Source organism: Lacerta agilis, chromosome 10 (genome assembly GCF_009819535.1).
Source record: "Lacerta agilis isolate rLacAgi1 chromosome 10, rLacAgi1.pri, whole genome shotgun sequence".
Classification (NCBI taxonomy): Eukaryota; Metazoa; Chordata; class Lepidosauria; order Squamata; family Lacertidae; genus Lacerta; species Lacerta agilis.
Genome location: NC_046321.1, coordinates 3,711,514 through 3,739,513, shown reverse-complemented (window position 1 = coordinate 3,739,513; position 28,000 = coordinate 3,711,514). Strand labels below are relative to the sequence as shown.

Here is a 28,000-nt window from a genome sequence, read left to right as displayed (position 1 = left end):
CCACCCACCGCTGCCATGTGACCCCCCGGAAAAGAATGAGGTTCTTTAGCTACAAGATCGGAACGGATCCCAACCACCCTTCCTTCTGGCCCTGCAATAAACCACACGGCCCTCCCCGGTCTGCACCCACCTCATGAAAACCAGTGCGCCCACTCGCAGGAGGGAGGGAGCATTCACACCCACCGCCGAAGGGGAAGAGACCCGAGATCTACTTCAGCGCAGTGCCATTTGGCAAGCCCCGGAGAGGTTCTGTTTGGAAGCGCAGGGAGAAGACTTGGGGACCCCCTCCAACATCTTGCCCGACAGGCATTGTGGCTGTCGCTGCTCGGAAACCCTCCCCGGCCCTCGATAAATATCCCGCAAGATCCATGCAGCTCCTGCAAGATCCATGCTGGGGAAGAAGCATTCAGCGATCTCCATCTCAGGAGATTCGCCCGCTTTCCTAAGCAAACGGCAAGGCAACGGCGCACACGTTGGGACGTGCAAGATTTCGCCTCGAGGGAGGAAGGAAAGTTAAGAAAGGAAAGCTTTTGCACCAAAGCCTGAAACGAGAGCTCTTAAGAAAACCATCTCTTCACGCCGGTTATCTCAGCAGGGAAAATATAGCTTCTCCTGGCAGGGCAAAAACCCAGGAGACCGTTTCTGGTGGGGGGCCAGAAGTTGGGAAGGTCCACGTCTCACGTCATGGCTGTTCCACAACCAAATTAAACCTCTTCTCCCTCGCCCCCCCCAAAAAAGAAACCCCAAAGTCCTCTGGAAAGGGTCTTTCCAAAATCCTAGAAATCAGAATCGAGGTCCAGCAATTCCGCATCCATGAGGTTTGTCCGGGAGTGCATGGGGGCTGGCAGCTCCCCTCGCCGTCCCTGGGCCTGCGGAGCCCTGCGTGGGGTGCCGCTCAGAAAGGCAGGCCCCGGGGCCACGCTCCTGGGTGGCGGCTGGGGGAAGGTGCCGCGAGGCAGAGGCTGCCGGCGTCCCGGGAAGAACCAGGCGCCGCTTCCGGGTCCCGCCTCCTCCGCAGGGCCGCTATCTGGGCAGAAGGGGTGGCAGACGGGAGGCAAGGCGGTGCTGTTCCGCCGGCAGCTGAGGGCAGATGGGTGCTCTGGGGGTAGCCCCCTGGAAAAGGTGTCCTCCTGGGGTAGAGCCGCAGGCCGCCAGGCCGGGTAGGCCCTGGGTGCAAGGACGTCGTTCAGGGCCTGAGCTTCCCTGGCACTGGCGACAAAGCACTTGGTCTTGGGGAGCTGGGGTAGGCGGGGGACGGAGCTGAGGCGCTGTGGGGCGAAGGGGTCCAGGTCGTAGGTGGGCCCCATGGGGCAGACCTCCTTCTTCTTCCGCCGCTTTTTCTTCTTGCGGCTCAGCTTCTTCTCCCGCCGGGGGGACAGCTCGGTCTCCTCCAGCCACAAGCTGGCCCGCTCCTTGGGGGGCACTGTGTGGGTGGGCAAAGGAAGGGCAGAGGCAATGGTTAGGGGGGATATGGGACCTCCGCCAGAAGCCCCCCACCCCGGCACACACACCCCAAAACCCCAAATCGCTGCTTGCTTCTAGGTGGCTGGTTCGTTTCACGGCACTCCCAGGCCGAACCAAACATTCAAAGCGCTGTGGAGGCACTTTAAACCATCATGGCTTCCCCCTGCAAAGGATTCTGGGATTTGGGGGATTGCTTATGAGGAGACCCCCCGCCCCACCGTTTTCCTCATGGAGCTACAATTCCCAGAGAAGAAGAGGGATTGATTGTTGAACAACTCTGGGAATGGAAGGGAAGGCCACATGCATAGCATACATTTCAAGGGCTGGGATACCGCTTGAAACCGTCATGGCTTCACACCCCCCAAAGGATTCTGGGAGCTGGGTTAAGGGGAATGAGAGTTGCAAGTTCCCCTCACAGAACTACAATTCCCAGAGCTCCCTGTGAAGAAGAGGGACCGGTTGTGAAACCAGTCCGAGCTCAAAAATAACAGTTTAGGGAAACATCAGGGAAATGTCATAAACTGCCATGTGAAAACGCAGCCATGGATAGCAGGCACCCAGTGTTGTTATTATTATTGTAATGTTGTTATCGTTGCTTCCCTTGCTTTGTCTATACGCCGAACGGAATATTATTGAAAGGAAGAAGATAATAATAAGGGGGATTACCTGGCGTCGCTACCGGAGTGACGGACACATCTTGAGACAAGATGGCTCCCCTCCTGGCTACCATCTTGGTCACATGCTGGGCCCAAGCAGACGACATGTCTCCCGATGGCTCGTTGATGTCAAAAACCAAACCAGCTGGAATATATATATGTATACAAATAAAAGGGGCAAGGGGAGAACATATCAAACGACGAGTTTTTCAAAGCCTGCATCTCCTCAGAATTAACTCAGCTTGGCCAACGTTTGCCCACTGTGGCGGGACAGATGGGTTGCATTCAATTAGGATATTGCTCCTAATCTGTGTTTCAACTGTTAATACATATTGTGGTTCATTGGGTATGTGCCCGCAGACTGTCTCGCCAGAGTGGTGCATGCTCTGGTTATCTCTCGCTTGGGACTACTGCCATGCGCTCTACGTGGGGCTACCTTTGAAGGTGACCCGGAAACGACAACTAATCCAGAATGCGGCAGCTAGACTGGTGACTGGGAGTGGCCTCCTAAATAATAATAATAATAATAATAATAATAATAATAATAATAATAATAATAAATTATTATTTGTACCCCGACCATCTGGCTGGGTCTCCCCAGCCACTCTCGGTGGCTTCGAACAAATATTAAAATACATTCAAATATCACAGATTAAAAACTTCCCTAAACAGGGCTGCCTTCAGGTGTCTTCCAAAAGTCGGATAGTTCTTTATCTCCTGGACATCTGATGGGAGGGCGCCACCACCGAGAAGGCCCTCTGCCTGGTTCCCTGTGACCTCGCTTCTCGCAGGGAGGGAACCGCCAGAAGGCCCTCGGAGCTGGATCTCAGTGTCCGGGCTGAATGATGGGGGTGGAGACGCTCCTTCAGGTATACTGGACCGAAGCCGTTTAGGGCTTTAAAGACCACATAACACCGATCTTGAAAGACCTACATTGGCTCCCAGTACGTTTCCGAGCACAATTCAAAGTGTTGGTGCTGAGCTTGAAAGCCCTAAACGGCCTCGGTCCAGTATACCTGAAGAGCGTCTCCACCCCTATCGTTCTTATTCTTTTTCTTATTATGTGGTGAAACACACTGGGTACAATTTTGTGGGAGAATGATAAAAATCAACAGCATTTTTAAAAAGCATGGAAATAGTCGTGTTGAATGTCAGGAACATTCAGGGGTGCCAGGCATTGTAATCAACAGTCTTTGCAACAGCTTCGTAACAATAAGATCGTGAGAGCCTGCATAGCCCCTTGCCGACGTATTTTACAAGCTACGGAGCTTGTTTTTGAACTTAAATTTAGGTTTCTACTTTTGGAATGAAGCTTAATTAGAATAATGAGTTGGAATATTACCACTCACTATCTGGGAGTGTTCTTTGTTTGAAGTTTCTTATCTTCCCCCTATATTCAACAGCAACTGAGCTATCTTGAGTTATAATAAATATAATTTATTTTTTCCCCTTCTGAGGAAACTGATAGATCGTAACAGTGAAACGAGATTTTTAGCCGGCAACACGTCAAGGTAGTTATTTTTGGCATTCGGAGTTATTTCTTAAGTTATTATTTTCCTTTGGATTAGTTTGTAACTTTCTGAAGTGTTTTTTGAGCTATTCTGCTCCCGTATACATTGGTTATTTAAGTATTACGATATAAATATACTCTCATCTCGTTACAGGGAATCTTTCAGGGGTGGATTTTTTCCTTGTTATTAGGAATTGTAATCCGGCTCAAACAATTCTGTATGCAGAATTTCCCCGTGACCGTGACAAAATGTAAAAATAAGGCGTTTATATTCCACCAAGCGTTCCCGTTTCTTTAAATATGACATTACTTCAAGGTAAAGGTAAAGGGACCCCTGAGCAGCTGGACATATCAAGGGCCCCATTGCTTTCAGGAGCTTAGGGCCTCATCAAACCTAAATCCAGCAGCCGTGCGCCCGGCTGTGGGAGGCTGCCCTCCATCGGGCCGGCATGCAGCCCCACAGCAGTGGCGGAGGAAGGCTCCGCGCTACCCGGGGCGGCAAAAGGAAACGCCCCCGGGGGGCGGGGCGTCGTGACGTCACATTGTGACGTCACGACGGAGTGCCGCCACCGCTTCCACAGCCCCCTTTTAAGCTGCAGAGCGAAAAGGCGGCTCGTGGGGCTGCTGTGCGCGATCGGCGGCTCCCCACCGATCGCGCACGGCAGCCCCACGAGCCACCTTTTCGCTCTGCGGCTCCAAAGGAGGCCGTGGAAGCGGCGGTCCGACGACAGAGTGCGCCTGCGCAAAATGTCGCGCAGGCGCACTCCGCCGTCGGGCCGTGCGCTGCCGCTCCCGGAGGGAGTAGCAGCGCATGGGAATGGTGGGAGGGGCTGCCGCTTGTCACCCCCACCCTCCCCTGTCACCCGGGGCGTACTGCCCCCACCGCCCCCCCTAGCGACGCCCCTGCCCCACAGCACCCCCTTCCCTGTGGAATTACGTACCAACCGGCCCCTCGTGCGAGACAGTCCGCAAGCTGAAGGAGAGCTCCTGGTTGGGGTTGTGCTGGAGCTCTTTGCGCCGGGAAAAGGCCTTGGCAATCATCTTGCTCTTCTTCAGCCTCTTGGGCTCGTTGCTGCTCTGGCCTGTCAGTCTACGGGGCGGGGGGGGGGGAAGGAGAACTATTTATTTCATAAAATTTAAACACCGCTTGATTTTTTTTTGGGGGGGGGGATACCAAAAAACCCCTCAAAGCAATTTACCAAAAAAAGGAAAAGTAATAAAATCACCCCTAAGAAAAATGAGCAGCAATAATCTCAGACAGGCATCCCCAAACTGTGGCCCTCCAGATGTTTAGGGACTACAACTCCCATGATCCCTAGCTAACAGGACCAGTGGTCAGGGATGATGGGAGTTGTAGTCCTCAAAACATCTGGAGGGCCGAAGTTTGGGGATGCCCGATCTAAGACATTCGAAAGTTAACAACTGGAAAAATACAAATGCGGGCTCCCTTTAATGATTGGATTGAAGATATGCGCAAACTCGCTACACACGAGCAAGTTGTGTACAAATGTAGAATTGCCATGGTGAAATTTAACAGTATTTGGAATTCATTTTTATAGATACCATATTAGATTAAGGTCCGGTTAACTACAATATCAAGTCGTCGTCCCCTTTTTTGTAACGTAAACAGTATCATATTTTTGTTTCGTTTTCTACATGGGTACTATTTCTCATTTTTTGCGCATTTGTGTTTTTGCACTTTTTATTTTTCAATAAAGAAAATAAAATTTAAAAACCAGACTTAAAAGAAAGAAAGAAAGATTGAAACACGCCTCAAATTTCTAAATGCCGGGCAGGATTGTCTAAACAAAAATGGTTTCAGCAGGCACCGAAAAGAGTGCCAATCGGCAGGGAGTTCCAAAGTTTAGCAGCTGCCACCTTGCCGACAAAGGTCCGTATAGTTAAAGCTATGGTCTTCCCAGTAGTGATGTATGGAAGTGAGAACTGGACCATAAAGAAGGCTGATCGCCGAAGAATGGATGCTTTTGAATTCTGGTGCTGGAGGAGACTCTTGAGAGTCCCATGGACTGCAAAAAGATCAAACCGATCCATTCTGAAGGAAGTCAGCCCTGAGTGCTCCCTGGAGGGACAGATCCTGAAGCTGAAGCTCCAAGACTTTGGCCACCTCATGAGAAGAGAAGACTCCCTGGAAAAGACCCTGATGTTGGGAAAGATGGAGGGCACAAGGAGAAGGGGACGACAGAGGTTGAGATGGTTGGACAGTGTTCTCAAAGCGACTGGCATGAGTTTGGCCAAACTGCGGGAGGCAGTGGAAGACAGGAGTGCCTGGTGTGCTCTGGTCCATGGGGTCACCAAGAGTCGGACACGACTGAACGACTGAACAACAACAACACTAAAAGATCGAGTTTCAGGTCGGCCGGAAGCCCTGTGTGGAGCAGCTAGGGGGCTGGGCACCTGGAAGCCACAGGATGGGCTCAAAATTCGAACCCAGGCTTCTTCCAAGGCTGGCTGGCTGGCCGGGCAAAGCTCTTACCTGCCCCAGGTGCGCTTCCAGATGAGGAGGGTAGCTTTGGTCCACACCCAGGTGCTCATGGAAATCCCCGTCCCAAACATGGCAAAGAGATTGATCTTCTCCACCAGCAGGCTGGGCCGGTTCTTGATCTCGCAGTCAGGGATGGGTTTGTTGGTCTGCGCGGCGATTGTCACGTTGGCCTCACATCTGCGGGGGGCAAGAATGGAGATGAAACTTGCTGGGGGGGGGCGAGAACATTACAGTGGTTCTCGAACAGAATGCGTTCCGGGAGTCCGTCCGACTGCCGGAGCCGTTTGAAAACCAAAACGCGGCTTCCGATTGGCTGCAGGAGCGTCCTGCAGCCAATCAGAAGCCGCGCCGGACGTTCGGCTTCCGAAAATCATTCAAAAACTGAAACAATCGACTTCAGGGTTTCAATCGTTCGGGAGCCGATTTGTTTGGGAGCCAAGGCATTTGAGATCCAATTACGAATCTTATGATTGCTATTAATTTCTTTGTTGCTCACCCTTTCCCCTAAGGTCCCAGAGAGGGTTTACCGCATTAAAAGCAGCATTAAAAACAATTTAAAACAATGATAAAAAAGGAGGCGGTTGTAAAACAAACACCTCAAATGTTAAAAGGCAAGAGGGGGAAGGAACCTCAGACCTCCAAACAGCTATCATGAATTTCAAGAGGTCTCAGGAGATTAAAGCTGCAAAGTTAAGGTTGCAATCCTAACCACACAGACCTGGGAGTAAGCCCTACGTGGATTCAATAGGACTTACTTCTGAGTAGGCATGGTAAGGCTCACCCCCTTAGAAGTGTCCTTTACCCCAACGCTGTCATATATTGATGCTTTCTTCCAGACAAAAAGTTTGTGTGTAAGAAACTGAGTTTTACTGTAAAAGGGGGTTGTTATGGTTTCATTGTTTTGGTTTAAATATTTATCCTGTATTTTATTCTTCTGTGAACTGCTCTGAGATCTTTCGATACAAATTTAGCAAATAATAAAAAATATACTGCGATTCTGGACATCGTCGCAGAATCTGGACCTCCTGGTGTCCAATTCAAACTGGGCGTTTCAGGGGACGTGGGTTTTGTTCTGCAGATGCACCATTTCCCAGGGTTGGCGTCGGCACACGAGCATCTGCCAGGGGTCCTCAGGGCCCTCTTAAATCCCTTATACACCCCTGCCAGTGCTCGATGGCTGGGAGCGTGAGGCGCCATATTGATTTCCCACAATGCCCCTGGAGTGTTGCTCCATCCCAGCCTCTGCCACACGGGTGCCTCAGATCTTGAGCTACACAGCATGGCACCCGTGTTGGCATCCAGAGGGAGTCAGGAGGCCAGCTGGCTATCCCCCAGCTGGATCGTGCCCTTCCAGCCGACCTGCTGGACGATCCCGTATCTCTGGTGCAACGTAAATCAGCGACCCAGACTGTATCAGCAGAGCGCACTGCGCAACGGAAGTGGTGAGAGAGGCTTGTGAAAGCGTATTTACAAGCAGATTTATTGAGCATAAATCAGGACAAAGAAAAACATGTCTCTCCTTTGTCTCCTGAGAGAGAGTCTCAATAGCAAAAGCAAAAGCTATACACAATGGAAGTTCCCAGCAATCTGTGCTGGTGTGTAAATAGACATGTGACATGCAACAGTTCCATGTCTGCAACTTAAGGTGGAATGGAATTTCCTAACAACCCAAAGGGCACCAGGTCGGCCTCTAAGAGACCAACCACGAAAAGAGTCACCACGAAGGCAGCCCGTGGCCCACCGCTTACAAGAAGAGGGGGAACATGGGTGGGCACCCCCGCTACTCACAAGACGTACTCCCGGAAGCTCCTCTCCCACTCCGCCTGGTTGAAGAAGTCGTAGAAGTGGCACCCGAAGGTGATGAACACAAAGCCGAACGCCAGGAAGCCGAAGATTCCTACCGTGTAGAGAGAAAGAACTTGAGTCCGTCACTCGTCCAGCTACTTCGGGGCACCCAGGAAACGGGAAACGGCCACTTCCTGCGAGGGTGCTTCGAAAGGTGGCCACAGACCTGCTTGCCAGAACACCCCACCTTGGCCTCTGTCCTGCCCCAGATGTGCCATCCCCAACCCCCAAATTTGTAAGATTTTTGTATTAACATTTTCCCACAGTGCGGTAAAATTAGAAATAGGAAGGGAAAAGGACGGGAGGAATAATGAAAGGGGAAAAGCGAATTTTTGTGCTGGTGGCGAAGGGTAAAAAGAGGGGGGGTATTGGGTTGCTGTTTTTATTAGGTATTTGGGGGTTTTATATCTTGATTTCATTCTGTGAACTGCCCTGAGACCCCTGGGTATAGGGTGGTATATAAATTAAATAAAGTAATAATAATAATAATAATAATAATAATAATAATAAAAAGAGGGGGAGAAAATAGGTGCCCACTGTTCACATTTGGGGCTCTGGCCTCACCTGCTTTTGGCCCAAGGCTCACCTGCGGTCAGCGTGCAGCCCTACCCCCCCCGCCCCCCGCAAAATGACTCTCATGGGAATATTGTCCCAACCTCCCTTTTCTCTGCAGGAACACCTCCCCCCCCCCAAAAAAAAATCCCACGGATCCTGCCACGCAATTCCGGCCCACTCACCAAGGCGCAACATGGTCTCGTTGATCTTACTGGCGGCTTTTTCGCTCAGGAGACCTGGGTGGTTGCTTTTGATGGAGAACAAGGTCATCACACCTGGGAGGGAAGAGGCTCCGTTAACAGCCAGGGAGATCAAGAAATGGGACAAAACGGCCCGATTTATTTATTTTTTCCTGCCGCGGAACAAGAACTTCGCAAGCCAAGCTGACGCACCATTCCCCCCCGGGTTTAAAATAAACAAACCCACCACCATTTGAACGCCTGCAGAACTGGCTATCTTGCAGGTGCCATATAGTACCAGTTCCATTTCGGTTAAGAAATGCAGCTTTTATTGCGGCAGCGCCAGAACTCCGGAACTCCCTGCCTATTGAAATCAGGCAGGTGCCTTCGCTGTTCTCTTTTCGGCACCTGCTAAATGCATTTTTGTGCAGACAAGCCTATCCAGACATGTAGGCCATTGATGAATGTTTTCATCTGTTTTTAGTTTATCGCTGGTTTTATCTTTTGTTTTGTTTTTTAAACAAAATTTATTAGCATTTTCGTAATATAACACAAACCCAACCCCACACCTACAAATACAAAAACAAATACAAATACACATAATGTCAGGATTCTTCTTCTTATTTGTATATCTTACAAAAAAAAAAATTCTACTTCTGAATCTTGACGTTTGACTTCCCCCGCCTTTTCACCTTCGGTTTTAAATCAGTATACTATTTCCTTAACAACTTTTCTCTATAAAAAAATTTAACTTTACTTAAAAATAACACAATTATCTTGATCTTTTTATTATAACCTAAATCTTAACCATATACTCTTATAACTAAACTTATTTCTTCTATCCTTTATCATGCTGCTTTTGACTTAAGATTCAATATCTCCTTACTTATTTAAAATAAACTTGTAATTAACAGACTTCACACTCCGATTTCGGATACCATGACAGACCATTTGAATTATACATTTAATACTTCAACCCACTCCCCCTCTGTCCATTGTCTTTTTCTGTCTTTCACCAGAACCGGATCTCCAATTATCTTCTTCTGAGTGTCCACAGATCCAGGCATTCACAACAAACCTGGCATCGAGCTTCAGGGTGTTCATCACTTCCTTTCTGGGCTCCTCCGTACCTTTGTACCATACTTCTTCTTCTTGTAGAAATCTTAATTCCATGTCCCTTGCCCCCGAGCTGCCACCTCGGAGTCTGGATATTATAAATTTTCCCGTTCCAGGGCTGCCACCCCCAGAAATCGGTTCCTTTTCCCGGAGTTGCCCAGCCATCTCGAACCATCCTTCAAGCACCCCTCCCAGCTCTTTGCCAAGGTTTGATTCCATTGTATAAAACTTTTGGAAAGCCTCCTCTGTGGAAAGTGAGTCCTTTTTATTTATAATTCCACTCAAAACTTGCAGTTTCCGATTAAGCAGTTCCAGCTTCAAGACAGTGAGCATTTCCTCATCCTTTAAACCAGAGTTCAATACCAGTGCAAACACAAAGTCCAGCATTTTAGAAGGGAGGGTGAGTGTCAGATTTCAGTTCCTGTCTCTTCCTTCCTTTGTTTCATTTTTTTCCCACGACAGTCCAAGTCGTTGCCATTTCTCCGAAGCCGGAGTATAAAGACCAAAACTTCAAATGGAGATATTTTTTCCCCAGTTAACCCCCAAAGGGAAATCTCAACAGTCTCAGTTTTCAAATTCCAGATACTTTCTATCGATTGTTGTAGCAGCAGTCACTTAAACGGTTAATTTCTTTCAACTCCCGAAGGGAGGGAGGCGGGCTGCCTTTCTTCTTTCCCCCAGATCGTTCCAAGAATACAAAGAGTCAATCAAATACTCACAGCCACTGGGTTCTTATCAGCTCGTTAAAGACAGGTAGAACTTAGACGCTCATCACAGGCTTTGTCGCCGCATTTACATCCCGGTTGGGGCATGTCCCCTATAGCCCGGCTCCGTCGTCCCTTCACCCCCACTCCCCCTTTACAGGGGGAGCGGGGGAAGGGTTCGGAGCCACAACGGGCACAGCCGGGGAGCCCAGGGTGCGGGACGCTCTTCCCGCACCCCAACCGGAGCCCCGCTTTGCGGTAGCAGGGCTCCTAACCCCCGGGATGGACTGGGTGCTTCGCAGCCGAAGCAACCCACGACCACCCGCAATGGCGTCGCCGCCGGAAGTGGTTTTATCTTTTGAATGTTTTAAAGAGTTGTTTTTACTTTTATTCCCTTTGTAAACTGCTTTGAGATTTTTATTTTTTGTTTTTACAATCAAGCGGTGTATAATTCTTAGGAAATAAATAAAATAAAATAAAATAAAATAAAATAAAATAAAATAATCAAATGATTCTAGGCTTCATGGGGGAGAAATAGCTTCAAATTTTAATCCATCAACATAGCTGTCAACCTTTCCCTTTTTTTGCAGGAAATTCCCTTATTATAGCATTGGGAAACAGCAGGGAGGGTTGACAGCTATGTCCATCAACCAGAGCCAGGCATCAAAGACACAGAGTTTGAATGAAATAATAAGGTACAGTCGTACCTTGGTAGTAAAAACACCTTAGTTGTCAAACAAATCAGCTCCCGAATGCTGCAAACCCGGAAGTGAGTGTTCCATTTTGCAAATAAATGTTTTATGGAAACCAAACGTCCAACGCGGCTTCTGATTGGCTGCAGGATTTTCGGAAGCCGCACCTTGGTTTTCAAACCATTTCGGGAGTCGAACGGACTCCCAGAACCCATTAAATTTGAGTACCCAAAGTACGACTGTACCTCTAAGCACATTCTGGGACTAGGAATTTGTTTCAGCGCAAGCACCAAACAGGGCTCTCGCAAAAGTCCCCTCCTGGGTTCGATTTCCTCATTTTTGCAGTAGAAGAATGGCAGATGAAGTTAATGGACTTTATGGAACTTGCAGAACTGACCGCGAAACTCCGAGACCAGAGGGAGGAGAAGGTGCAAGAAGATTGGAATAATTTTAAAGAATATTTAAAACAGCGTGAAAAGCTGGACATTTAAAGCAAAATCAGTGCATTTAAGTGGCTTTAGTTATATACTGTTATGTTAAAATAGTACAGAAGAAGTACTGTAAAAGAAATTTTTTGTTATTATGGTTAGCTATAAGTTAATGGAGATAAGATAGAATGTGAATGGATTTGAATTAAGAATAATGGTGAATGTAGATAAATTAGTTAGAAAGTTACTAAAGTAAATTAGAAATGAACGCAGATGAGAGAACGGGGGAAGTCCCTAATTAAGATTGGAAATAAGATTTAAATAATAATTAGTTGGTGTGTTCCTGTGTACGTCGGGTTAGGTATGTATAAGTTTTTTGTTTTTTTGTTATTTGTAATTGTAGTGTTCCTATGTGTGTATGTTTTTATTTGTTGTTTAATGTGGAAATACCAATAAATTCTTTTTTTAAAAAAATCCTCATTTTTGCAGCCTGATTCCAGTGGGCATAGTCACTTTCCTTGCTATTCTTGGCAGCCCGTTGCTGCTCTGCCAAAAACCACCCAGAGATTTACCAGGATATCCTGATCCACTTTCTACCCACCTCTGCTATAACCATTATACCACACTGAAAGTTGAGACTTGTGTCTTCCAAGCCAGGAGATAAGATCATTCCAGAAACATAGAAATGGGTGAACAGCCTTCTTTGGCAACACAAACATATGAGCAAACTAGACTTATGCCTGCAGTTCCCAAATTTTTTCGAGTCACTGCCCCCCAGCCCTGGTTCCATAAACTCACCCCCTGTGCCCCCTATCCGATAAAAAGCATTAATCAGAACAGCAGTTGGCACAACCCACTAAGGAAGGTAAAGGTAAAGAGACCCCTGACCGTTAGGTCCAGTCGCAGACAACTCTGGGGTTGCAGCGCTCATCTCACTCTATAGGACAAGGGAGCCGGTGTTTGTCCGCAGACAGCTTCCGGGTCATGTGGCCAGCATGACAAAGCCGCTTCTGGCGAACCAGAGCAGCGCACGGAAACGCCGTTTACCTTCCCGCAGATAAAGTCCCGACCAGAGATGAATGGTTAGAATCACAGAATCATAAGAGTTGGAAGAGACCACAAGGGCCATCCAGTCCGACACCCTGCCAAGCAGGTTGATGAAGATGTTTTTAATGACTGATGATTTAATATATTTTTAATCTTTTGTTGGAAGCTGCCCAGAGTGGCTGGGGAAACCCAGCCAGATGGGTGGGGTATAAATGTTGTTTAGTCGTGTCCGACTCTTCGTGACCCCATGGACCAGAGCACGCCAGGCACTCCTGTCCTCCACTGCCTCCCGCAGTTTGGTCAGACTCATGTTGGTAGCTTCGAGAACACTGTCCAACCATCTCGTCCTCTGTTGTCCCCTTCTCCTTGTGCCCTCCATCTTTCACAACATCAGGGTCTTTTCCTGGGTTTGATCTTCTTGCAGTCCATGGGACTCTGAAGAGTCTCCTCCAGCACCATAATTCAAAAGCATCAATTCTTCGGCAATCAGTCTTCTTTATAGAATCATAGAATCATAGAATCCTAGAGTTGGAAGAGACCCCAAGGGCCATCCAGTCCAACCCCCTGCCAAGCAGGAAACACCATCAAAGCATTCCTGACAGATGGCAGTCAAGCCTCTGCTTAAAGACCTCCAAAGAAGGAGACTCCACCACACTCCTTGGTAGCAAATTCCACTTGTTAAACAGCTCTCACTGTCCGGAAGTTCTTCCTAATGTTTAGGTGGAATCTTCTTTCTTGTAGTTTGAATCCATTGCCCCGTGTCCGCTTCTCTGGAGCAGCAGAAAACAACCTTTCTCCCTCCTCTAGATGACATCCTTTGATATATTTGAACATGGCTATCATATCACCCCTTAACCTTCTCTTCTCCAGGCTAAACATACCCAGCTCCCTAAGCCGTTCCTCATAAGGCATCGTTTCCAGGCCTTGGACCATTTTGGTTGCCCTCCTCTGGACACGTTCCAGTTTGTCACTATATTTATTTATAGTTTATAAATAATAAACTATTAATGTTGTTGTTGCTGTTGTTGTTATTGTTGTTGTCCAACAACAGCTAGAGACCCGATTCTGAGAAACGCTGCTCTAGGCAGAGAGAACAAATGGAGAGGAGCTTACCTCTGATCAGGAAATAGCCACCGATGATCAGTACTAGGCCAATGGGGGCTAGGACAAAGCCGGCTCGGTAGCGGTAATTCTTGTAGCCCACAAAGCAAATGCCGCTGACAGAGTCCCCATCAACCTGGGGAAGCAAGAGGGAGGGAGAGACAGGGAGAAGACAGAAAACTTTAAAAAACCTGGAAGCAAGTACCGGTATCTAAAAGACAACAGCATCTCCGAAACAGCTTTCTGTCCTCTCCTCCCTACAAAGTATTGCTTTACTGGCCGATGGAGCCAGCGTACAGCTTCCGGGTCATGTGGCCAGCATGACAAAGCCGCTTCTGGCAAACCAGAGCAGCGCACAGAAACGCCGTTTACCTTCCCGCCGGAGTGGTACCTATTTATCTACTTGCACTTCGTGCTTTCGAACTGCTAGGTTGGCAGGAGCAGGGACCGAGCAACGGGAGCTCACCCCGTCGCGGGGATTCGAACCGCCGACCTTCTGATCGACAATCCCTAGGCTCTGTGGTTTAACCCACAGCGCCACAGGGAAATGCTAAAACTCTGCTAAATTATAGAACTTGCTAGCGCAGGTTAGGAAGTATATTAATAAACAATATATTCTCTCCTGCCTCCCTGAACATTCCCACATAAACAACTTAGGGAGCTCTGGGTTCACTATCCCAGCTCAATTGCCAAGTGTCGCTGGACCATTCTCCAAGCTGTCAAGGCTCATTTGACAACAACGTAGGAACTTAAGAAACACCTGTTATATGAGGCCAAGGGTCCATATTGCCAAGCCTCCTGTTCTCACAGGGGCCAACCAGATGCCCTAATGTGAAACCCGCAAGAAGGATTCGAACCCAAGATCTCTTTCTCTCCTCCTGCCGTTCCCAGCCAATGACATTATAAAGCACCACTGCCTCCAACACAATCACTCCCTGGGGAAAAATCCAAGCCACCCAGCGCACATGTGCAAAAAGGCCCTATACCTGGGCAACCGCCAAAATGGCAACGGTGAGGACGAACGGGATGGACCAGGTGACCAGGTGGAAGTAGGAGGTCTTCCCCACCAGCGGCTGGTAGGTGGTCCCCAGCGCCTTGAAGGATGTATGCCAGGCATAGGTGAGCATGACGAACCAGATCACGCCCGACATCAAGGAATAGTACACAATGACGAAGATAATCACGCAGGAGAGGGTCTCGTTGGAGCTGCGGGTAGAGGAAAGGGCGTTTTCTTGAGAAAACGTTTAAATATTCTTTCCCCCAAAAGCCTGAAGCCTTCCTGCTAGGAATTATGGGTAATGAAATTCCCCCCCCCCAAAAAAAAAGTCCAGGAGAGTCTTTATGCACGCCACAGTTGCCGCCAGAATTTTAAATTCGGCTCAATATCGATCCAGGGTAGATTCCAATGTATCGTTAGCAGAGTAACAACTTAAAACACATTTCAGGATTCCCCCTCCAAAAATAGGCCAGCAGAGGCAATTATATTTCATCCAGCAGAGCTTTGCCAAAGGCGTCGAGGGGTGAAACGAAAGGATGGGAGGTGGGGTGTCCGTATACCGAAACTCTTTTGTTGGGGTCAGAACCGGAAGGGGCCATTCCCGGATTATGACGACGCTTGATACAGACACGAACTGTACATACAGGTGGGTAGCCGTGTTGGTCTGCCATAGTCAAAACAAAATCGAAAATCCTTTCTAGTAGCACCTTAGAGACCAACTGAGTTTGTTCCTGGTATGAGCTTTCGTGTGCATGCACACTTCTTCAGATACCTGAAGAATCTGAAGATACCTGAAGTATCTGAAGAAGTGTGCATGCACACGAAAGCTCATACCAGGAACAAACTCAGTTGGTCTCTAAGGTGCTACTAGAAAGAATTTTCGATTTTGTTTGAACTGTACATAGTTTGCACAATAAAACTCTTAAAGGAAACTTGGAGTTTTGCCTGCTTACTCATGAGCAACTAACTGAGGACCTTACAACAATGGTCAGAAATCCAATACATTCAGGATTGGCACTGTCCGTAAGAAATCCATAAATAAGAAATCCAGTTGCAGCAGACTTAATTTAAACTTACAATAACTTATAATAAGACTCTTAATAAATTAAAAAATTGTCCAGTAGCACCTTAGAGACCAACTAAGTTTGTTCTGGGTATAAGCTTTCGTGTGCATGCACACTTCTTCAGATATTTATAATAAGACTAAACCATAGGTAGGCAAACTAAGGCCCGGGGGCTGGATCCGGCCCAATCGCCTTAAATGCATCTTAAATAAAAGCACACATTCTACTCATGTAAAAACACCAGGCAGGCCCCACAATTAACCCAGAGGTGCATTTTAAATAAAAGCACACATTCTACTCATGTAAAAAACACGCTGATTCCCGGACTGTTCGTGGGCCGGATTTAGAAGGCGATTGGGCCGCATCCGGCCCCCGGGCCTTAGGCTGCCTACCCCTGACCTAGACAGAAAGATAACAGGACCAGTTTAAGCCAGCTGTACTCAGCTTCTCTGAAGGAATAACTCAAACACCGCGAACCTTCTGCTTCTTTCTTTCACGCAGAAAAGCTTCCAGAACCCTCTTGAATTAGTTAGAACAGGAAAGATCTCTTACCCATCAGATCGATGCTTTCTGCACCAAGAAACACAAACTGACACTTACGTGGGCTCCCCCAATCGCATGGTCCCGTCGGCACGGCACACGATCTCGCTGCGGGCCCCGTCCATGAACTGCGCCAGCCATCCAATGCTCCCCATGAAGAAGCAGGCGTTGACGTAGAAGAGGATGACCGCCGGGTACCGGTTCGAGTTCTTCCAGTCAGCGAGGAATGTGGCCTGCGGACAGCAGGGAGTTCAATCCTGATCAGCTTGCCTGCACACATCTGTTCCCCGCTGGGGACGGGCTCGCCCAGCCAATGCACAATTATTATTATTATTATTAATAATAATAATAATAATAATAATTTTTTTATACCCCGCCCTTCCCAGCCAAAAACCGGGCTCAGGGCAGCTAACACTAATTAAAATCACAGCGAAACATAAAAACAATCAATTTAAAATACAAATTTAAAAATTCAAAATTAAAACCGCAGTCTCATTTTCAAATAGCCCACCAATAAGATGTGATGATCTACATGGGCTCCCAGCAAATAACACCCAAAAGAACCAAGGTCACGACTGACGTAATGCCAAACACACAAAGATCGTAACCGGCTGATAAAGTAATCACAATTCTCATCAATTGCACATATAAACAAGTGTAATATAAATCTCATCAATTGCACATATAAACAAGTGTAATATAAATCTTTACAATCTTTGTGTGTTTGGCTCTACATGGGCTCCCAGCAGGGGCGGAGCAAGGGGGGACGAGCCGACCCGGGTAGCACCCGGGGTGTGTGTGACACTCGGGGTGCCCCCCCCCACAATCCCTGCCTCCAGCCAGCATTGAAAAAAGCCGCTGAAAGGGGGGGCTTTCCCCCTTTCAGTGGCTTTTTTTGCTGAGCCCGCGGAGCATGGAGAGGGGCAGGCCAGCTGGCCCGGGCGGCGGCGTCACTCCATGCGCATGCGTCATGACGTCATGCGCACAGAGCGACGCCCCGCCCTCAGGTGTGCCGCTTGGCTTGCCGCCCCCGGCTCGCTACGTCCGACTCCCAGTACATTTCCAAGCACAATTCCAAGTGTCGGTCCTGACCTTGAAAGCCCTTAGCCAGGCACAGGGAAACTCGGCCCTACAGGTGCTTTGGGACTACAACTCCCATCATCCCTAGCTAACAGGACCAGTGGTCAGGGATGATGGGAATTGTAGTCCCAAAACACCTGGAGGGCCGAGTTTGCCTATGCCTGTCCTAAGCTGCCCCGTTTACCTGAAGGAGCATCTCCACCCCCATCGTTCAGCCCGGACACTGAAGTCCAGCTCTGAGGGCAAACACCTGGCTTGCAAAGTGTTAAGAGCTTTACAGGTTGATGTCAGGACCTTGAAAGGGGCCTGGTAACTTATAGGAAGCCAGTGCAGATCTCATAATGATGATAATAATAATAATAATAATAATAAATTTTATTTATATCCTGCGCTCCCCGGCCAGGGCGGCTAACACCAATAAAATTACAATAAAACGTAAAAGCAAGAAGAAACAGTTAATTAAAATATGGGTTAAAATACAATTTAAAATTTAAAATGCAGCCCCATTTTAGTAGTAGTCCATAAATAAAAACCATAAAGGGAGGGAAACATAAGGGTCAGAGTGAGTCCAAACCAAAGGCCAGGCGGAACAGCTCCGTCTTGCAGCCCTGCGGAAATATGTCAAATCCCGCAGGGCCCTGGTCTCTTGTGACAGAGCGTTCCACCAGGTCGGGGCCAATACTGAAAAGGCCCTGGCCGTAGTTGAGACCAATCTAACCACCTTGTGGCTCGGGACCTCCAAAGTGTTGTTATTTGTGGACCTTAAGGTCCTCCGCGGGGCATACCAGGAGAGGCGGTCCCGTAGGTACATGACGGAAGTCCGGACGCTATTATTGCGGCCGAGTTCTGCGCTAGCCGCAGTGCCTGGACCGTCTCCAAGGGCAGCCCTAGGGACAGTGCACTGCAGTAGTCTAATCCCGCTCACCAAGGTGAAGAAGGTGCAGAAAATGGTTACGGAGCTGAAGGAGGCGATGTAGACGTGCATTTCACGGTGCTCCTTCTCGGTGAAAAGCGGGTTCTGGCACTGGATGCCGCAGCCTTCAACGTCCTCGTACCAACTCTTGGGGTTGTCCGTCCGGACCAGGGGGGCTTCACACTGCCCTGAGCTGTTGAATTTGATGTTCTGGACCTCATTCTGTGCGAATCAGGGTGGAGGGTAAAGGAAGTAAGGAGAAAACGAGGTGTCAGGCCAATAGAGATGTGAAGGCCCGGAAAAAAACCGGGGAAATTCGGAAAAAGAACGTTTTTTCCCTGAAGCCTTTTTCCCCCCGAAAAATTTAAAAAATAAAAAATAATTATGGAATGTTTTATTTTAACATGACAAATAAAATATTTTAAGATAAGGGGTTCAAATATTTTATAAATCATTTCTAAAAAAATAGGAATGGTATCAGATTATTCTAATTTCTGTGAGGACAAGCAAATCCTAGGTTACAAACTGAACTCTCCAATGAATAATTGTTACTTCTGGATTTTTAAAAATTGTTTTGTGGAGTTCTTTTTGTTCCACATAAACTAGTAAACAGTTCAGGAGACTGCTGCTCCATTTGTTACAAATACAAATAAATATTATTTTAAAAGTAAATTCTGTTTGTAATAATTGGATACACTATATTTTTAATATGCTAGTTGTGATAATTTTATGCCCATTAAAATTGTCCATAGTTATATTTTATGTTTCTAAAGTAACAGAACGACTTTCAATCTGGAAAAGAAAAAAGAAGTGCTAATGTAGCATTTTTAAAAATTTTCCCGAAAATTTTCGTTTCCCCCCAGAAAAAAAATGGTTTTTTTCCCCCTAAGCTTCAAAATTTCCAGAAATTTTACACCTCTAATTGGCAATGGCCCATCTGGTCCAGAATCCTGTTCCCACAGAGGCCAACCCTGGGAAACCCACGAGCAGGATTCAAACAAGAGACCCCTCTCCCCTTATTATTATTATTATTGCCAGTAGCAAAACGCTGACCGGGAGCATCTCAGATGTTTTGGAGCACATTTTCTATTGACCTCCCCAGGAGAGCTTCCTGACTCCCTTCCCACTGCAGAACAGGGGCTGTCTGTCTCAGCTGATTCCCCCCCCACACACACACACACTGCAGCTCTCCCTGCAGGATGTCCCGGTGCCAGCACCCGCCCCCCCCCCCTGCTCTCGTACCGGACAGCCTTCAGGGAAGCGGTCCGTGGTACACTTGAGGAAGTCTGGCCAGCCCCGCTCTCGTTCCACGATGGTGCAAGGTCCCCGGGTGGCTTGGCAGAGGGTCTGGCTGGGCAGCTCAACTTGGCCATCCTCACACTTGGGCATGTACACGGCGCAGAGGAGGGGCTGGATCACGTCCCAGCAGCGGGGGGCATTTCGTAAACCTTGAAATAAAAAGAGGAAAACTACTTGAAAATGATGTACAGATGGCATACTACACCAGTCCAAATAGCCAAAATGTATAAAACCGAGACTAACAAATGTTGGAAATGTAAAGAAAAAGAAGGGACTTTTTTTCCTATGTGGTGGGAGTGTAGTGAAGTTAAAAAATATTGGGAAATGGTTTATAATGGAATGGAAAAAAAATGTTCAAACGGACTTTTGTTAAAAAGCCAGAAGCTTTTTTATTAGGAATATTAGGACAAGATATACCAAAGAAAATAAGAAGTTTATTTATGTACGCTACGACTGCGGCGTACATCAACAACCTCAGATATGCTGATGATACAACCTTGATGGCAGAAAGTGAGGAGGAATTGAAGAACCTTTTAATGAGGGTGAAAGAGGAAAGCGCAAAATATGGTCTGAGGCTCAACATCAAAAAAACTAAGATCGTGGCCACTGGTCCCATCACCTCCTGGCAAATAGAAGGGGAAGAAATGGAGGCAGTGAGAGATTTCACTTTCTTGGGTTCCATGATCACTGCAGATGGTGACAGCAGTCACGAAATTAGAAGACGCCTGCTTCTTGGGAGGAAAGCAATGACAAACCTAGACAGCATCTTAAAAAGCAAAGACATCACCTTGCCGACAAAGGTGCGTATAGTTCAAGCGATGGTTTTCCCAGTAGTGATGTATGGAAGTGAGAGCTGGACCATAAAGAGGACTGATCGCCGAAGAATTGATGCTTTTGACTTCTGGTGCTGAAGGAGACTCTTGAGAGTCCCATGGACTGCAAAATGATCAAACGTATCCATCCTTAAAGAAATCAGCCCTGAGTGCTCACTGGAAGGACAAATCCTGAAGCTGAGGCTCCAAGACTTTGGCCACCTCATGAGAAGAGAAGACTCCCTAGAAAAGACCCTGATGTTGGGAAAGATGGAGGGCACAAGGAGAAGGGGACGACAGAGGACGAGATGGTTGGACAGTGTTCTCGAAGCGACTGGCATGAGTTTGGCCAAACTGCGGGAGGCAGTGAAGGATAGGCTTGCCTGGCGTGCTCTGGTCCATGGGGTCACGAAGATTCGGACACGACTGAACAAAGAACAATCCTTTGGCATAGATTGAGCAAGCTTGTTTTCTCCTGCTCCAGAGGGGAGGACCAATGGCTTCGAGTTACAAGAAAGGAGATTTGGAGTAAGCATCCGGAAGAACTTTCTGGTGGTAAGAGCTGTTTGACAGTAGAATTGATGACCTTGGACGGAAGATGGTAATCTTTCCTTCACTCGAAGTTTTCCTTCACTGGAAGTTTTCAAACATAGGGGGCATGACCAGAATAGCAGCTGCCCAAGTGCTTGCAGAGAGACAGAAGATATATCTGTATGGTATCAACAGTGTGTTTTGTGCTGGATGTTGTTTTTTTCTGCCTCGTGAGAAAAAGATCAATAGAAGCAGAACCACCAAGAGCCAAACGCAATCCATTTGGAGAGATGCTCCATTTAAGAGGAAACAGCTTGAAAAGTTTATTGAAACTTTTGCAATACATGCTCTTTCAAAAGTCATTTGGGGTGACTTCGGATGTTCCCTGCTCTGTTCCATAAATACTACAGTTGACACTCAAACCATCATTTCAAGGCCGCCATGCCTGTTTTGAAGTAGGAATATGTTCAAAACATCTCATCTCGAGATTTCTAAGGGCAGAAACTGCACACAGCTGCTCTGTTTGTGCCAGGAGGGGAGCCTGTGAAGAGACATGACTACATCCACAAGTTGTGTCTGGCACTTTGACTCCTTGGAGGAGGGACTGGTATATTTTGGAAGGGGAGGGGGAGGGCCTGGAATTATACAAATATGTCTGGGAAAGAGAAATCTTGAAATTGAAGAGAGGCAAAAGCCTAGTTCTGCATAGTTACCAGACGTCCCCGGTTCCCTGGGACAGTCCCCGGATTTGCAAATCTGTCCCCAGACAAATTCCGTCCCCAGAATGTCCCCCGATTTGCAAATCTGTCCCTGGGAAATGTGGCAGCAGCAGCCTCAGCAGCCCGGAGCCAGCCTGGTAGCGCAGTTGGGAACCGGGGACGTCTGGCGGTACAGATCTCCTGCCCCCTTCCCCCTTTGGTTTGATAGATCGGGGGAGGTTGGGAGCCACAGGTGGCCAGCCTATGACCAGTTTTTTAAAAAATTCTGCGCATTTATGTTTCACAGGGTGCGGAAGAAGGGCTTTGCACCTTTATACAATATGCATGTGTGCTTGGGCCCAGGGTCTTTTGTCTCACCATCCCCACTACTGACTCCCAGTTGCTACTCAGCGTCAAAAATAAAATGTCCCCAGATTCATTGAAAAAAATCTGGTAAACATAGTTCTGCATGTAGTTGGAACTTTTTTTTAATTCACAGGTATAGGATGGAAGGAACCAGGCGACAGGATTTTTATATATCCTCTGCTGCTTCAGCAGGACTGTTGTGATTGGTGTAAATCACATGAGTGTCTGAGAGAGTGTGGGAATGGAAGTCTGTCTTATCTCTTCCGCCTAGGTGTTGTTATTGTATAGTATAGTTTCACTTCTGCCATGTCGCAGTTTGAACTCTTGTTCGGAGAACACAGACGTGATTAGGGAGTCTTTGTGTATAGACTGTAAATAAAGTAGTTTAGAGCTACAGATGAGTCTTTCTTCTTGCTGCGTGATGCTAGAAGACCTGTGTGCTCTTTTCATGAGGAAAGGGTCGCAGATTACTGGTGCTCTGGACTGAAGGGACATGCCAGCCAGAGAGGGCCACTGGGAGGATGCTCCGGAGTCTTGGAGATTATGCCATCACCCCAGAGCGTTTTTCCAACACCAGGCTTGGCATGCAAAAAAGGAACTAGAGATTGCACACAAGACTGGTGTGCTTTTAGGCTGCATTAACAAAAGCATAATTTCCAAGGTATGGGAAGCAGCAGTTTGACTTTATTCCACACTGGAATCCAGCATCCCATTCTTATGTTATGTAATCCCTGTGTGCAGTTCTGGAAGCTGAACTTTGAGAAGGGTGTTGATTCCGACTAAACATTGGAAGAACTTTCTGAAGGTCAGAGCCGTTAAGACAGTAGAACGAACTACCTTGGAAGGTGGTAGAGTTTCCTCCATTGGAGGCTTCCAAACAGAGGTTTGAGGCACAGTTGCCAGAGGTTCTTCAGCTGCGATTCCTGCATTGCAGGGGGTTGGACTAAATGATCCTTGGGTTCGCTTCCAGCTCTATAACCCTGTTTCTGTGTTGCTATGTTACTGCCCTCCTTCATGGATAACTGCCATGTCGTGGTGAAGCGGCTCGAATAACTCAGAGAAGCTATGAGCAAACAGAAGGGGAAGAAATGGAGGAGGAATTAAAGAACCTTTTAATGAGGGTGAAAGAGGAGAGCGCAAGATATGGTCTGAAGCTCAACATCAAAAAAACTAAGATCATGGCCACTGGTCCCATCACCTCCTGGCAAATAGAAGGGGAAGAAAGGGAGCCAGTGAGAGATTTCACTTTCTTGGGTTCCATGATCACTGCAGATGGTGACAGCAGTCACGAAATTAGAAAACGCCTGCTTCTTGGGAGAAAAGCAATGACAAACCTAGACAGCATCTTAAAAAGCAAAGACATCACCTTGCCGACAAAGGTCCGTATAGTTAAAGCTATGGTTTTCCCAGTAGTGATGTATGGAAGTGAGAGCTGGACCATAAAGAAGACTGATCGCCGAAGAATGGATGCTTTTGAATTCTGGTGCTGGAGGAGACTCTTGAGAGTCCCATGGACTGCAAGAAGATCAAACCTATCCATTCTTAGGGAAATCAGCCCTGAGTGCTCACTGGAAGGGCAGATCCTGAAGTTGAGACTCCAAGACTTTGGCCACCTCATGAGAAGAGAAGACTGCCTAGAAAAGACCCTGATGTTGGGAAAGATGGAGGGCACAAGGAGAAGGGGACGACAGAGGACGAGATGGTTGGACAGTGTTCTCGAAGTAACCAACATGAGTTTGGCCAAACTGCGGGAGGCAGTGGAAGACAGGAGTGCCTGGAGTGCTCTGGTCCATGGGGTCACCAAGAGTCGGAAACGACTAAACAACAACAATCATGTCTCCTGTTACTTGCCTTTTCTCTGAACTAAAATGTCCCAAACACTGCTACCTGTCCCCATTGCGGTATCTCTCCACCCCCTGGTTCATTTTGGGTACCCTTTTCCGAACGTTTCCCAACTCTGCAGGCAAACCCACCCCCCACCCCCAATTTACACAGGCCTTTTGTTCCAAGGCACCATGAGTTTAAGTGGAATCCCATATACAGTTATTTGAAGCACCATTCGACAGCACTGTCCCAAGTGCAACTGTCCCAGAGATGGAAAGAATATAAAAGTCCCGACCAGAGACGAATGGTTGATAAAGATGATGGATTATGCCGAAATGGCGAAAATGACCGGGAAAATAAGAAACCAAGAAGAAACTTTAACAAGGAATTGGGGAGGGGGGGAGAGAATATGAGTTGTTTAAGAGAACACTGTAAACAACTAAAAACTTTGGCAGGACTGTGCAACACTTGTAATGTATGAAAAAAACTAAGCTAAAAATGGATTTTTAAGATAAATTGAGAAATTATAAGATGCAGTAGAAAAAAATTGACAAGGGAAACCATGGAAGGGTGGAGGGAAGTCTAAGAATTCTGGGAAGTCTATATGTTTATTTGTTTAAATTCAAATGTATATTGCAAAACTGAATATATATATATATATATATATATATATATATATATATATATATATATATGAGAGAAACACCATTCAGAAAGCTTGCAAACATCCTGTTCGGCCCCCGCCTGCCACTTTTTGTGGCGTTCTTCTGCCCCTTCCAGGTTTGGTGCAATGCATGTCTGCGAAGCCTATAAAGGTAAAGGTAAAGGGACCCCTGACCATTAGGTCCAGTCGTGAACGACTCTGGGGTTGCGGCGCTCATCTCGCTTTACTGGCCGAGGGAGCCAGCATACAGCTTCCGGGTCACGTGGCCGGCATGACTAAGCCGCTTCTGGCGAACCAGAGCAGTGTACGGAAACACAGGCGTCACGGGGGGCAGCCCGCCCCGGGTACCAGGGGAGGGGGCTGACACTTGGGCCAGCCCTGCCCCACTGGCAGGCCCTGAGCAAGCTGCGGAGCGAAGCCGTGGGGCTCGCAGGGCTGCCCCAGGAGCCAACGCTTGCTCAGCGGGTCACCACTGTAGCAGCAGCAGCGCCGGTGGGATGGACAGTCTGTCCTGACACATGCGTCGTGACGTCACGACGCATGCGTCAGGATGCCCCGCCCCCAGGGGGGGTAACGCCGCCCCGGGCACCCAAGAGGCTTCCTATGCCTCTGCACGGAAACGCCGTTTACCTTCCCGCCAGAGCGGTACCTATTTATCTACTTGCACTTTGACGTGCTTTCGAACTGCTGGGTTGGCAGGAGCAATGGGAGCTCACCCCGTCACGGGGATTTGAACCGCCGACCTTCTGATCGGCAAGCCTTAAGCTCTGCACTTTAACCCACAGCGCCACCCGCGTCCCTCTGCGAAGCCTATATTGAACACAAATAAAGGGAGGTGGGTTGTCCATACAATGCCGTTTTTGAGGTGAGGCAACCGGAACGCTAGCCAGCTGTGCGTATCGCAAACTACAGTACTGCATTTTTCAGCGAGGCCTGCCCAAAAGCAGCTTTGCCGTGTCGTTTTAAGAGGCACAACCATTCCCAACCTGGTGCTCTCCACGTTATTTATACTCGCATTCGTTCCACCCAGTACAGACATTAAAACGTGAGCAAAAAATGCTTAAGGCAAAGCACCAGGCAACTGTGGAATCGCCGGAATAAAGAGCCCCCAAAGGCCAGCTCCGCCTCCTACCAGCAGAGTAGTGGTTAGAGCAGGGGTCCCCAAACTAAGGCCAAGGGGCCGGATGCAGCCCAATCGCCTTCTAAATGCGGCCCGCGGACAGTCTGGGAATCAGCCTCTTTTTACATAAATAGAATGTGTCCTTTTATTTAAAATACATCTCTGGGTTATTTGTGGGACATAGGAATTTGTTCATTTCCCCCCCCCCAAAAAAAATATAGTCCATCCCCCCACAAGGTCTGAGGGACAGTGGACCGGCCCCCTGCTGAAAAAGTTTGCTGACCCCTGGGTTAGTGTCGGACTAGGACCTGGGAGACCAGGGTTCAAACCCCGCCACTCGGCCACGAAGCTCACCGAGTGTGACTTTGGGGCCCAGTCACCGCCTCTCAGTTGAGCCTCCTTCACAGAGATGTTCTGGGGTTTAAATGAGGAAAACAGTGTTTTCCTTGGAGAAAACAGTGAGATATAAAGGCATTGAACAAGCAAGTCAACAAAGCTTGCATCCTGCAGATGTTATGGACTCCAGATCCCATCAGCCTAAGCCACTGTGGTCAACCTAATGGAAGCCGTAGTCCGCACTGGGGAAGGCCAAGATATTATATCCTACACAGAGAGGACATCTGTGTAGGAAACCTGCATGTTCATAGAATCCTAGAGTTGGAAGAGACCACAAGGGCCACCCAGTCCAACCCCCTGCCAAGCAGGAAATACCATCAAAGCATTCCTGAGAGATGGCTGTCAAGCCTCTGCTTAAAGACCTCCAAAGAAGGAGACTCCACCACACTCCTTGGCAGCAAATTCCACTGCCGAACAGCTCTCACTGTCAGGAAGTTCTTCCTAATGTTTAGGTGCAATCTTCTTTCTTGTGTTTGAATCCATTGCCCCGTGTCCGCTTCTCTGGAGCAGCAGAAAACAACCTTTCTCCCTCCTCTATATGACATCCTTTTATATATTTGAACATGGCTATCATATCACCCCTTAACCTTCTCTTCTCCAGGCTAAACATAGCCAGCTCCCTAAGCCGTTCCTCATAAGGCATCGTTTCCAGGCCTTGGACCATTTTGGTTGCCCTCTTCTGGACACGTTCATATGTTGTTTCATAGGCCTGAGATTGCTGCCTACAGATTATTTCCAACCCTGTCATATTATGCCCACTACCTTGATTGATGCCGTTGTTACCTGTCCACACGTCACCCCTGGCAGGTGTCCAGCCTGCTGTGCTGGGGAGGGAGGAGAGAAGTCAGGCCCTCCCAGAGAGCAATATGTGTGCCCCACCAACCCCTGCACAGGCCTGAATCACCCCTTGCAGACCCTACTATGCATGGGGCCTGTTGGGACATGCGCTCGGCACATGCTCAGAGGCCCTCTTGCTGCTTGGGAAGTGAGATCTTTTTGCCTCCATCTCCCATCAGGTCCTGCGTGAGTAATGTCTGGGATAATGCTCCCCAGACTCTGACTCTGCTTCCACGCCCCCCCCCTTTCCCAGCCCCCAGCCCTCCAGTGCTCTTTCTTGTGCCTGGGGTTGCCACCTGCCCTGTATAATACAGGATTGTCCCGTATTTCTATGTCCACTGCTACGTCCTGACACAGTTTTGCCCTGTCTTCCATGTCTTCTGGGTAGCCAAGCACAGACAGTTGTACCAATTCATGTTTCTGAGCACGTGAATGTGTAGCCCATTCCAGAAGGGCCATCCTGGGAGGCTGCAAGAGATCGCAATGGGATTGCTCTGAAGTCACTATAGCACCAGATTTGGGGGAAGAGGATCGTCCCCCAACGGCCCCGTCCGGTATTTTGCCAGGACCGAGGTGGCAACCCTACATCCCGGCGTCATAGGTGCCAACTCCCTGGGGCCCTGGGTGCCCGAGCATACACAAAATCCCCCATAGAGGGCCAGGCACCCACACATTTCAGCGCCAGGGCCCTGCAAGCTGCATGGCACCCACGGTCGCGGGGCCAAGCTGGCTCCCCAACCAACCCCGTCCAGCAGACCCCTTACCGGACCACAGGAGCAGCTTGTCGTGCGCCTCCTCCTGCGAGCTGGAGTCCCCGGCCAGGAGGGTGGAGGTGGCGGCGTAGGGCAGCGGCGAGCCCAGGCACACGCTCTGCTGGAGCGCCTCGCACGGCGCCGCGCGCTTGCACCGCTCCTCGCCCCGGCCCGACGGCGCCGCCGCCGCCGCCGCACTGCCGTTGAGCCTCGAGGCCGCCGCCGCCGCCGCCCCGCAGTCCAGGGCGCCCAGCCCCGCGCCCAGCAGCCCCCACAGCAGCCACCGGCCCAGCCCGAAGCGGGCCAT

At 48.5% G+C, this 28,000-nt stretch overlaps 1 protein-coding gene across 1 annotated transcript; it reads right to left on the bottom strand.

Annotated features, from left to right (window-relative positions):
• Positions 1–723: 723 nt before the first annotated feature.
• On the bottom strand, positions 724–28,000 carry SMO (smoothened, frizzled class receptor). The gene is made up of 12 exons (XM_033162534.1): positions 27,706–28,000; positions 19,637–19,842; positions 18,407–18,616; positions 16,462–16,634; positions 14,787–15,006; positions 13,813–13,936; positions 8,716–8,808; positions 7,922–8,030; positions 6,125–6,310; positions 4,572–4,720; positions 2,131–2,265; positions 724–1,423 (listed from the first exon to the last, which is right to left on the bottom strand). Exons 1-12 carry the CDS (start codon positions 27,998–28,000, stop codon positions 777–779), a joined length of 2,547 nt encoding a protein of 848 aa, XP_033018425.1. The 3' UTR covers positions 724–776.